Source organism: Cimex lectularius, unplaced genomic scaffold (assembly GCF_000648675.2).
Source record: "Cimex lectularius strain Harlan isolate CLEC.00 unplaced genomic scaffold, Clec_2.1 scaffold20, whole genome shotgun sequence".
Classification (NCBI taxonomy): domain Eukaryota; kingdom Metazoa; phylum Arthropoda; class Insecta; order Hemiptera; family Cimicidae; genus Cimex; species Cimex lectularius.
Genome location: NW_019392641.1, coordinates 1,765,211 through 1,778,622, shown reverse-complemented (window position 1 = coordinate 1,778,622; position 13,412 = coordinate 1,765,211). Strand labels below are relative to the sequence as shown.

The following is a 13,412-nucleotide window of genomic DNA, read 5'->3' as shown; positions in this document are numbered from 1 at the left end:
GAGAACGTGATTAATCTTTTAAGTAGACTTGAACACCTTGTTAAACTTGAAGCTATATTTTTCATTATGAGTCTTGCCAAGTAAACTGATAAGAGGAATCGCGGCAGAGTCGATTCGTCCCAATCGGAATTCGAATTATGGAAAAATGCGAAATCCGTAGCCTCCCCTTTCTCACCGGAGATCCTACGTCGACGGATAAAAGGCGCTCCGGGCCGCCTCCTTTAATCTGTTTATTGGCTGGTAATCCTCCCCCAGATGATCAGTGATAACGGCTTACTACTCGAACGAGGAAGTTGTGCCCGGCGGATGTTTTCAGGCAGAGGTTTATCCACCGTGTTAATAAGCATCTTGTATTCTGGCTGGGGTTTCGTGAGGGAATGTGGACCCGGCACCCAGCCCTGTAAATCATCCCTCCTCGGACGACCGTCAAATTTGAATTTCGACGCTACCTCGGTGACGAATCGGTTTTCCGGTCTTGGGTTAATTAAACTTTTCTTTTATACTTTAAAAACAAATAATTGAATTTTTCGTATCCGCTACCGACTTAGCGCGTTGAATTGATGGTAAATTATAATGACAGACGGATGAAACGGTGAATAAATTCTCGCCGTTTTTATCATTGCGATTTTTTTCTCATGGGGGTTGCTGTAATGAGCCTGTACTTTCGATGTTTCCGATGAATTTAATCCTATTTAGATTAGACTCTTTTCATTTAGAAGGTGTATAGCCTCACCCTGCTTATTAGCTTCTCACATCTGATGATGGTGCAAAGCCTAATCTCTCCTGACCAAAACAGAGATATAAAAGAACCAAAAGGTTCGAATACGACCAAACTACAACTTCGTGACTCCGCAGGCCTCAAGAGGAAATCTCACAAATTTATCGTATGGAAAATCGCAAAAACGAACGGACTTGAAAAGTCACTTAGATCTTCAATTAAGGTTCAATTGGTGTTGCAACGATTGTACCTAAGTTAAATGTATTATTACTATCTAGTACGAATATACGTGAACGAACTTTAGTGATTTGCCTGCTGATTGTGCTAACATGTTTAGCAAGGTTATTCGGGGTTAATTGGTTTTGTGACTTTCGTTCGTTGTTAAACAATTAATTAATTTATTGCATATATACGTATAATTAAAATCGCCTTTATGGAAATTGTTCAATGGAATTGAATTTTATCCTGCCTCGACCAATTTGTAGATCTGTTCTTTCTCATTCCATTTGTCAACATCATTATTGCCAACAAATACGTGGTAGGTAAACCTAAGTTTAGTGTTAAAAGGGTTTAGTCATTAGCTGGCACACTGTTTTACACACCCAAGAGATTCGAGTGACTCTTACTTCCAAAATAGAAATTTTGCTCCACATAACGCTTAACAGAATTAGTTTCAGTATATGTAATTAAGACATCTCTTGTTAACTATGCACATCCAGATGTATTGATCGGCCATGTGACCAGATGTCAATTCTCAAACTGCATCTTGATCCATTTAGTTTTTCCTGATCACCTATTCTCTGTGACTCCGTACATACTGTAGTTTAGTCGTTTTGGGTCTGGCTATTTTCATTGTTTTGGACTGATGCTGAGCCTTTTCTTTATTTTTGGTGTGTGTTTATCAAGAAGTGATTTATAAAACCAAAATGACGGAACGTTTAGTTTACATCTCCACCGCGCAGACCTAAAGGAGAGATCTCATGATACTCGGATTGCTCTAAGAAAAGAATCTGCATGGCATGTCGGTAAAGAATCCAAAAGTAAGAAAGATACGATATCCATCGTCTTCTCTGCTAAATCAACAATGGGAAGCTATGCAGAGAGACAAAAATCGGCCCATCAAATTTTTCCTAATATCATCTCGTTGCGGGTTGTTCTCGAAGAGTTGAAATCACTTTATGGTAATACCTCTACTAGAAAAGTTCATATTGGATGTACATTAACCTGAAAGTCGTTAATTTTTCACGTGGAAATAAAATAAAAAATCATTTTTACAGCCGTTTAAAACTTTTCGAGGGGAATGTTCCCATCCGTCATTTCCCACGAGATTTTCTTATAGTCTTTGCAAAAAAGTCAACTTCGTGATACTAATCGATGCGTAATCCCGTTACTGTGTTTAAAATAATCTCAAGGTTAGCTTGGAAAGCTTGATTATCCCGGATCTCTTCATTTCAGTCTTAAGGTCTTTTCAGTGTTAATTATCGAAAAAGAGGAAATTTAACAAAAATAGAACCTTACAATTGGTCAGAACTAACAATTATTGTACTATTTACATTACTTGAGTCTAAAGTCGCAATTGGGACGGTACTAAGTGTAAATCCCACGATTCGCACGTTACTGAACGCACTCAACCCACACAGTGTCTTTCTATAAATAGTACAATCCGCGAGCTCAGCTAGTAACAGTGTACATAACAGAGTTTTTACGAAATGGTAATTATACCGATAATGGGCCGATTTGACATATATCGTGACGGTTTGATCGTAATTGATCATTTCTGCTCGATCTTTTAGCAATGTCGGACGACGGTGAGACGTGTTCCGACATTGACGCCGTGTCCGTCTCACCATTGCTATCTTATTCCGTTAAAAGGGACCCCACGAGGAAAACTTTCCAGAAGATTCGTTCAAGTTCAAAAAGGCATCACATCAAGGACAGGGATGGCGTGAGTTTCAAGGCTTGTAATTCAACCGAGAGGAACGGATTTCGCAATAAATATGTTCGCTTCTCGTCTCTATCAGAGATCCGAGTAATTCATAGGTCTCTTGTGAGATTTGCGAGGTCTCCGGGCCGTCTCGTCTTCGCTTCCTGCCTGACCTGAAACCGACCTGGCGTGAGAAGATGAGAAATGACAATACGTAACGACGTTGCCCAATCGCAATTACGTGTACCTTCCCTCAAAACTGCTAACAAATACTGAATTTAGGCGTAACAGAGCTGATATATGTTTCTTTTACTTCATTTATTTGTACATATGTTATGTACATATGTTTTATTTTACTCATTTTATTGTACGTGTGTTATGTAGAATCAGCACATTGAATAATTTATGTTTATGGTATTACCGGCGTTATAGAGAAAGCTATCCATTGGCAGCCACACTGGATGAATAAAATAATATTAATCATTTAATAGGTCTCTTATCAGATCGTATTTTAGTGTGTTAGTGTGATTTTGTAATTTACTATGAAAATGTCAGTAATATATTGTTATGGATGAAAAAATTGTTGGCATGTGAAGATCTCTGTGAAGTATGTTTAAGTGAAAGGGGCAGAAATAATTAGTCTTAAAAATTTTTAATCTCTGAATATTGGAATATTTGGCCGATCCAACAGCTTGGCACTCGTACATCCAAATAGATTTGAGTAGCTATGTGTGGAATGTTTTGATTTTAATGGTTATTGTGATTTCGGTTGAGTAGATAATAAAGAAGTTTAACTCGTCTGTTTTTTAAATCGTGTGTATGGATTCCTCAAATGTAAGTCCTAAATAGTTAACTTTGTCGAATTGATGAACAGGTTGATTATGTAAGTATAGGCTAAGACAAGTCTCACGACGGAGCGTAAAAGTGATGTATAAGTCACAATTTTAAAGGGTTAAACTTTATTTTCCAAAGATTTCTCCAATTTTTAATTGTTGATATGTGGTTTCCTAATGTAATTGAAGCTTGTGTACAAGACTTGATATTTAAATTGATGATAAACAAATCCCACTGTCTTTTATTTTTTTAACCACGAATTTATTCCCTGTACATGGTTTGATGGATATCGACTACGTTCCAATCATTTTACGACCCTGTATTTTTTTTACTGGTGTTTTACACAGGGGTGACTCTACAGGGCTACCGCCCGTTATTTTAAGAAATTTATTGGGCCGTTGGGCGAACGTACGTTTATTTTTGTTAAATGCCACATCGCATTTTCTCTATTACAACATTTCAAAAGATGTCTTATTACTATGCTCTGCCGTATTTTGGGTTTATTATTTCAAATTTTGTGAGGTCGGAGGCACAGTTTACGTTTTATGATACTTGATATAAGATATTTTATCATATCTTTACCGCGTTCCGATTGATTAGTTTCGATCCTACTGCTAGGCAACAGAAAGCCAGTTTTCTCCTTTTGCTGCTGATCCCTCAGTAAGGAGGAAAGATTCAGTTAGTGAGAGGCTGTGCCCGAGGTGATTTGTTGAATTTGATTTTGGATTTCTTGCTATCTTGTTACACCCTGCTTATACCCTTAACCCAGCACTGAAGATAACGAGAAGCGGAAATGCGGAGATATCAAAACAGTGAGGATAAGTGAACCAGTTATACTATATGGAGTTAAATAAGATTATCATCTCGCAGACTTCAGCAAACTTTTACAGAATCATTTTTTACACCAATTATTTGCCTCCACGTATTATTTTTATTTTGTATGGTTTATGTCCTCCAAACTTCATATACTTTAATAGTTGTAACATGGTTTCAGATCATCTTGGACTCTCATTCATCTGGTTTGGTCTGTTAGTCGCGTTTCGGCATCTGAAGCTGTGAGGCTTTGTTTTCGCCCCTCCCTACTTATAACCCTGGCCCTGCCGAAACCAGGGTGACAGGACAACGCAGATAGACATAAACCAACATGGTTTTTCGCTTGGAGTCAGATGTTCCCCCCCTTTTTTAATGGGGTTGATACTGTTGATTATTGATGCCGTGTTGATTGCTTCGCGTGTACCCATTGTCAGTCGCTGTATCCGCTTGTTCTCGCTGTTTGTCTCAGTCAAATCGTGAACGAAATAAACTTTACTAGGACGTCATTCTTGTTGGTGTATGAGTTTCTGGGTCACGCCATCTTCAGTAAAGAAGTTGAAAAACTTATATTCGTTTGTTTGGAATATTTTTATGTATTGGACAAAAATTTTGGAAGGTGAGGTAATTTCTATGAAGTTGATTGAAAAGCCACTTAGCTTAATAATAGTAAAAGTTTCCTCACTATAATTTTTTTTTTTACGAGGGTTTGCAACAGCAGAGGTTATATCAGCCTTCGGGGTGCCGGGGTTTTTGAAAAAAGCCCATTTGTAAGTATATCGGGTTCGAATGCAGGGCCGCTGGATTCGAACCCGGGACCTTTACCTTTACCGTACAGTGATGAGCGCCGTGTCAACGCCTAAACCGTTGCGGCCACCGACGCCCCTCTATTATTTTATTTATTTATTTTTTTAAGTTTTGTACCTATTGTCTTAAACTTAGGGGATTTCTATCTACACTTAACATTCTGCTTTGATCTAATAAGAAGTTCATATTTTGCCTTATTACATTATGATAATTGTCTTCAACAAAAAAGCTCATGGTATGTCGCCTACCAATGTTAAATTTTAACTTAATACGGCATGTCGTCACATCGTTTGAAAATTATTCAAATGTCTAATACTCAATTATCATATTAATTTTTAATTATGGTCGTACTATCAACAAAGCGGGACCACCCAAGGCGACGTTTTGGAGTTGAGGCACGTAACGTCGTCGTTGTACCGGGGTCGAGCTCTTCTGCATATCGGCTGCAGTTCGATTTCGCCCACCGTTACTCCGTCTCGAATCACGCACCGCTGGGCACATTTATTGTGTCAAACCGGACTGGAGGAGAAGAAGGGAAAAAAGTCCGCGCAGTAAGACGATACGTAAAAAGCTGCGGTTTGACTGGCCTCGAGAGCCGTGGTTAACTGACCAGCTCCTCGATCACAAAAAATAAATAAACAAATAAAAGAAAAATGGTATCAACATATTAAATCAAATTTGAAAAAACCGACGGAAATCCAGTTATATCTCCCGGTCGATTGTCAGTTTTATACCTAGTAAGAACCATGCGTAATGAAGGCTAATGAGATTTTTTGTTCTGAGCAGTCACTCGTCTTAAAAAAGAAAAAAAAGAAAGGGGTTTGAGCACTTCATTAAGTCATGAATAAACATGACCGCATATTCTAGATGATGTTTAAAAGTGATGACACGTTTCAAAACATTCCGTTGAAAATCTCGAAAACATAATATCTTTGTATTCAAAATTATATAATTAGTATGTAAAAATGTCAAGATTGACATCAAGTTGAACAATTTAGAAATTGGATTGCGTTCCCTGTTGCTCTTGATGTTCTGGGATCTTTAAGATCACTCCTAGCCCATAGACCATATAGGTCAATCAAGGTTTTTAGTGCAGGATTTCCGAGTCCGCATGAAGGCTTCGAATCGAATTACCCATATGATTTGAATTTTGAAAGCATTAATGGTCACTTATTTTTTCGCTAGCACACTCCAAACTGTGCATCTATAGTTTGTTTCATACTATTGTTCCTACTCTGTTTGGGTCAGTCAGGTGGGTTTTCAGCTTCTTGCCATTTTCATTGGCGGGTTTTCACCATAATTATTATTAAAAAAGTGATTAGAAACGAATCTGACAAGCCAAAACAGCCAAGATTGGCAGAACGAAGTGGCCAGAAACGGCCAAACTACTCTTTCACCTTTTTCCCCCCTTTAACACTTAAACTTTCGTCTATTCTGCCGATCTCTGTTAATGAATTTTCTGGAAGATTTTCGGGTTTTTTTAATGTAGTAATGAATTTTTATCAGCTTCATCAAGGTCTTTATAGTTGAAGAGCAGTTTTCTCAGGTACAATGGACGTAGCTGTTGTGGGGCAGTTGCATAAAATATGTTGTGTTGTTTCTGCCTCTTCCAGATTTATTCGACATTGGTCATCTCATCGTACTTAACTGGACAAAGATGCCTGTAAATACCCGGTTACAGTGCTTTATTCCTTTCGGTTGAGTACGATTTCTTCTTCTTCTTCTTCTTTTTTTTTTTTTTTTTTCCTGCGGGTAGTCCTTTGGCTGGTTTAATCTCACAGTATTTGTTTTGTTCTTATCCGAGATTCCAGTTCTTTTTTAATTTGGCTGCAGTTTATGCTACAAAACGCTGCTTCTTTTTGACCCGCCTTAGCGTTAGGCTATTTGTAGATCGCAGATTTTGTGAATAGAACTGTCATTTACAAAAGGTAAACATAATTAATACTAGAGTGAGTTTTTCTCTAGTGGATCAAAAGCCCATTCAGGTTGACGAAAAAAGTATACTTTGTTCCGGTTTAGAATATTAATTATATGCTGTTATTTTTCAATATTTCTCTGGTATTGGCGAAGAGTCAGGTGCAAAATGCCAGGGCCAGGTATGCTGTGAAATCGAACTGTAAAAATAAATGCTTCTGCATATGAGTTTTGAATGTTAACAGCGGGCGTGCAATAAAAATCTATTGAAACCCACGATTATCCCTGGACGATTGTTGAAGCGGTTATCTAGCTCTGCCTGCCGGACTATTATGGCCAGGACGAATACCTCCGCCTATCGTTAAAGTTATATTCGCGGGATAATCGCCTCAGCCACCGGCGGTCGAAGACGTTAAGAGCGGAATGCCCGACCGGCTTTATAAAAGTGAAAGAAAACTCGGGGATAAACAAACTTAATGGTGCCTGCTAGTAAAATTCTGAGGAAAGGATCTGTTTGGCGAGACAAAAGTTGCGACCTTGTATCGGTTGAACCCCGCCAATTGACCGGGCAAAGGTTAAATTTGGTAACGGCAGGAGGAAAAGTTGTTTCGTGGTTGGAACTCTTGCCTCACCTGGATTTTTGTTGCCCCGGCCAGCTTCGTTCCTTATAATGTCCCTTTTCATTAAAGGTTTTGAAATTGATTATCGAGGCGGGGATAATCATGGATTGTGATCGCGTTGCTCAATCCAAGCAAAATCGACTCATAGCCTTACAATGGAATAGTTCAACTTGTAGCCTAAGACAAAAAAGATTCAATTTCAGGGATATTGAGGTTGACAACACACATTTCAGTATCTTATAATCTTATCTACCAACAGTTTGGTCTTTTTGGTTATCCTTTGCCTATACTCGCCAGTTTGTTCTCTGTTCATGAAATATCTTAAGAGCGAGAGGAGAGGAAAGGAGAGCTAGATCGATAGCGAAAATTGAGATAAATATGAAGATAGGTAGACAGCAGCGAGAGAGAGAGAGAGAGTAAAAGAGAATTTGAAAGTGTGTGTGTGTTCTTCCTCATCCCTGGAATGAGGGAATTTATTGTTGATTTATTTACATGCTTCCATTCCAGTGATTACATCCATTTCTTCTACAAAATTATCTATATTTATATATTTTATTAGCTATTTACATACATTTTTTTCTCTGGCAAAACAAGATGGTGAATTTATAGTAATGTTAAGTCTATATTGTTGAGGAATATAAGGCACGAATACTTCAGATTTTTTTTTCAACCAGTTGATTCTTCTTCAAAGGCCAAGATCCCTCTGATTCAAGGGTGATTCCTCGTATTAGGATGCTTCTCTCGATGTCATACATTGGGTAGGAGAAAACGATATGTGTGTGTGTGTGCGTGCGTGCGTGCGTGCGTGCGTGCGTGCGTGCGTGCGTGCGTGCGTGCGTGTGTGTGTGTGTGTGTGTGTGTGTGTGTGTGTGTGTGTGTTAATGAATGAACGTTTTGTGAATTTTTCAATTAATTATGTTTTTAGTTGAGATGGCAAAAAAGGAGGGAAAATTCAAAAGGTGGGGTTGAGATGGGAAGTTAGTGTCCGAGTGGATCAAGATCACGACGGCTCAAGTGGTATTTAGCCGAAGGTCGTGGGTTCGAATCCCGCTCGTGACACTGACTTTTTTATCTCAACTAAAAATCGAATTAATTGAAAGATATTAATTGGTCAAGCGGACCACGAAAACTAGTGAGTTTTGTTTATTGATGCTGCAAGAAATTGTCTCAAGTTATAGGTTGAAAAAGTGAGAGTAAATGATAGAGGAAGGGAAGACAGAAAGAGAGACGGTAAAAGAAAATAAAACAAATAAACTGACAATGAGAGAGAAAGATAACGAGAGAATGAGTGATTTAGTAGGAAAGAGAAAGAAAGTATGTGAGCCCGTGGGAGAGAGTGAGAGGCTGAGTGAGTGAGTGAGTGAGTGCCTGTGTGCGTGCGTGTGAGAAGGAATGAGTACGTGAGACAGAGTAAGTGAGTGAATGAGAGAGAGTTAGTGCGAGAGAGAGAGAGCGAGAGTGTGAGTGAGAGTGAGGGAGGGAGGGTGTGGGGGAGTGAGGGAGAGAGAGCGAGAGAGAGAAAGAGAGTGAGTGAGTGATTAAGTGGGAGAGAGGGAGTGAGTGGGTGAATAAGAGAGAGAAAGAGAAAAAAGAGAGTGAGTAAGTAGGAGAGAGTGTGAGTGAATAAGAGAGAGAGTGAGTGAGAAAAAACTATCCTTAATCTGACGCGAAAGGAAAATATTTGTTTATGTTAGGCCTATAAAACCCATAACCTATATATGTAAAATAATATTTACATTTATGTGTGCATGTAAACTCATTTTTAAATGTTCTTTCATTTGTGTCATTTTATTTACTTTTTTCTGCAATGTATACTGAATTATGTGTATTGTGAAAATATGACATTAAAGATTAATTAAATATGCTTTTCTTTAGCCGGAGACGGTGCCCCAGGCGAGCATTGACATGAACAAAGTCATAGAAGTGGCGAGCGCCGACGAAGTCACAGGCAACCCTTTCAGCCTGGCCATCACATGCCCCGACATCGTCCACTTCGTCAAAGGGACTTCGCGAGAAGAGGCGAGATTCTGGACAGACGTCTTGTCAGTTTTCCCCAGATCCAAGGTATGCTGTTATCTTTTTCTTTTTTTTTTATAAATAACATACTAGACATATAAATTATCATTCTAATGTGCATTTGTTACATGTATGTGATTAGACTTTTTTTAAAACACAAAACAGGTTCGAATGGAGTTATTTTCTTAATTTATTCATGATTCTTGCTTGAACAGAGATAATTTAAATATGTTTGGATTTACAAGAACGATTTTCTTAGCATGGACCACAACAGAATAACAATATATGGTCACATTAATCGTGATATTAAGTATGATCATTGTTATCCGAAAAATAATATATTGCTCTTGTTATATACATACATCATGATATAATTGATTATTTAAGCATTATATTTGATTAAACCTAGAGAAGTTATTATTTGAATGAATTTAGATTTCTCAATAGTTGGTATTTTCATCACAGAACACTACAATTTGTTGTTGTGTTTACCTAAATCATGATTTTTTCTTAATTTATGCATGATCTTGAACTGATATAATTTAATAATCAAATATGTCACGATTGGCCAAGTTACGATTTTTCAACTAGATTACAACAGAAGTGAATAAGCTTTTCAGTCATAATTTAAGTATGATCATTGCTTCACAGAAAAAAAATGGGCTTAAAATTTTTCTTTTTTCATCACTCGTCATTTAAGCATAATCATAAATTAAGCAGAGAGTATTTATGCTTAGATTTGTCAAGATTTTATTTTATTTAACACTGAAGATAACGATAGCTCAATTGGATTTGTATAAATCTACTACGTGTTTTATGAACAATTATATAGCAATAAGTTTATTTGTAAATAGGTTCTGATTTCCTAAGGCACGATTTTTTACGTGACGACAAAAGCAGAGGACGCAAACATAAATCATGATTTCACCGTTGCAGCATAAAACAAATTTTTGTCAAGTTTTTAAGATTTGATTTTTTTTTCAACATATAACACAACAATCCAACATATAATACTGTGTGTGTGCGGTGTTGTTATAAATCCCAGGCCCTGAAGATGATCTCAATAAAGATCGAAACGTTGGCACGATAAAGAAAATGTTTTTCTAAAACCCACGATCTCCGAATAATCATATATATGTATTTATTCTATGCAAGAAGGGGCGTCGGTGGCCTCAGCGGTTTAGGCGTTGACACGGCGCTCGTCACTGTAAGGTAAAGTTCCTGGGTTCGAATCCAGCGGCCCTGCATTCGAACCCGACAGACTTACAAATGGGCTTTTTTCAAAAACACCGGCACCCTGAGAATTTATGTATTACTATGTAAGTAGTTCGATTGGGTTTACATCAACGCCAAATTTATGATTTATGTCCTAATTTTTGCACGGTCATTGCTGTAAGCTTCGGCTAGAACATAGGAAATTTAAATGTAGTAGTGCTGGATCAAGTTATCTCTCATTTCCGTACAGATTTTTGTTTCTTAGCCTGGATGACAGAAATATATGGTAGAAAACATATAAACCATGGTTAAACATGATCATGCTTCATAGAACATATTGAAATTGGTCCAAATAGCATAGAAACACTAAACCATGATCTAACTTGATCCTAGATTAAACGGACAGTTTACAGATAAGTTTAGATTTGTCATGATTTTTCAACATACAAAACAATAGTAGTTCATTTGGATTTATTTAAATATAAAATCATGACCTACTTCTTGATATTTATATGATCATTGCTTATGATTAAAATAGGCACGATTTTTTCATGATTGTACAAAGTATAAAAAAGTATATAAAAAAATTTAAGAAAATGGGTGGTTCCATTGTATTTTTGAAAAATGTGCATTCATGATTTTACACGCGATTTTAGCTTAAGAAATATAATTTATTATGTATGTTCACATTTGCCATGTTATGATTGTGTTCGTTATTGAAATCCTACATCATGAGTTAAGATCAGATGTGCTTTACTTTTTAATATATCTGGATTCGTCGTTGATTTTTAACAGTGTTGCATTGAAATTTTCCCTAATTTTTGCCTGTTGTTGGCAAACTTTGAACCTTTGAGTAAAACCCAAATCTACCTGTTTATATTTGTTTTTATTCCTCTCGTCCCAAGATTGTGTTAATTGAACGTCGTAACACGTGTTCACCGGAGGGGGAGATTTTGGCTTCCAGTCAAGGGACGGTAGAAACACGTCTGGCCAAGACTACTTCTCGGGTCTGGGAAGAGCCTTGGATCTTGATAAGGCGAAGCCGTCGAAAGGACAACCTCCTATGAATATTAACGCCGAGAGCCATGGATCAGACCTAGCCCTATCGCGAACTGTGAAATCGCCAGTCATTCCCATGAGCATTTATCATTTTCGCCCGGTTCCTTTTCGTCCTTTAACCCCCGACAATGCGAATCGTTCCCTGAGAACTCACAAATGAATTAGAAAAATTGGTAGGCCTGCCTTGATTTTTACTTTTTAAACGAAAATTTCTTTATGGATGTCCCAGCCATTGACACCAAATAAAACCAAAAAATTAAAACACTCCAGAATTGATTTACATTGCACATTTGCCATTGGTCAACACACTCAATCTAAATTATTAATTACATCATGTTTTATTTTCAGGACATACTGTTACGATAAATCTAACCATCTTAAATCTGTCCCATTTTACGACCATGTTTAAAATCTGGGCTAGAAACTATATATTATAAAATGACATTTCGATCAATACATCATCAAATGACAACACTGGTCAAAATGAGGCCAAGATCAAATCATGAACTAGATCGTATAGTCAATGAATAAGTGCAATCAATCAATACAATTGTTTCTCACGATGAAAAATCCTGCCTTGGCAAATTGAAACATATTTAAATTCCAAATTATCTCTGTTAGAACAATGATCATGCATAAAACAAGAAATAGATCGTAATTGTCTTTGTATAAATTCAATAAAAGTTATGTTTTTTTATCTGGAAAAATCGTGACATGTAAAATTTAAAGAGATGCAAATCATTTTTTCCTGTTTAATAAGGCCTTGATAAAATCATGAACTATGTAGATTCATTTATTCAATTATTAAATTAATAATCCAGTCTGCTCATTGTACCAGCAAAGCCCAGGCATAAATCAAGACGTTAATCATGATTTTGTCTTTGTATAAATTTATTCTGACTATGTACTTACTGTTGTGTTAAACTTGAAAAACTATAGTATCAAATCTTGACGGATCTAAACATGCCTGTATCTTGTTTCTTTAATCTATGATCAAGCTTAAATCATGATATCTCATAAGGTTTTACAGCCATCGCAAATTTCCTTGAAGATGGACTGTAACGATTTGTTTTCAATGTTAGGACCGAGTCGTTCATCAAGGAAATTTGTCTTCACCTTTAAAAAAAACTGCTTTTACCCGCGACTTCGTCCAAGTGGGACTCGTTTTAATGTGTCTTTGCAGTGTGCTAATATGGCTTTCTAATATAATGTCTCGTTTCTGTTTACTTCGGTCTGTACATGATAAAAAATTGTCAATATGGTCCACTTAGGGATGGAATTTCAAAAAATCCTTTCTTAGCGGCTTTCCATGCCATTGTAGGAATGCACCGTCAAAATTTCAACCCTTTAGATCCAGCGGTTTGGTCTGTGTTGTCTGTCAGCCAGTCACGGAACTTTTTTAGATGGCCCGACTGAATTTCTCTTGAACCAATGACGTTATATATATTTAAAAAAAAATGTGTTAAATATTTTTAGTCTAGTTTCAAATGTTTTC

General features: G+C 37.1%; 1 protein-coding gene across 2 annotated transcripts in view; it reads left to right on the top strand.

The window, feature by feature from the left end:
- The window catches only part of LOC106661361 (protein outspread), a 234,614-nt gene that overhangs the window by 193,650 nt on the left and 27,552 nt on the right, over positions 1 to 13,412 (top strand). For both annotated transcript variants that reach the window (XM_014384676.2, XM_014384679.2), the window contains exon 5: positions 9,503 to 9,691. In XM_014384676.2, the coding sequence (XP_014240162.1) occupies positions 9,503 to 9,691 (189 nt within the window). The remainder of the gene's footprint in view (positions 1 to 9,502; positions 9,692 to 13,412) is intronic.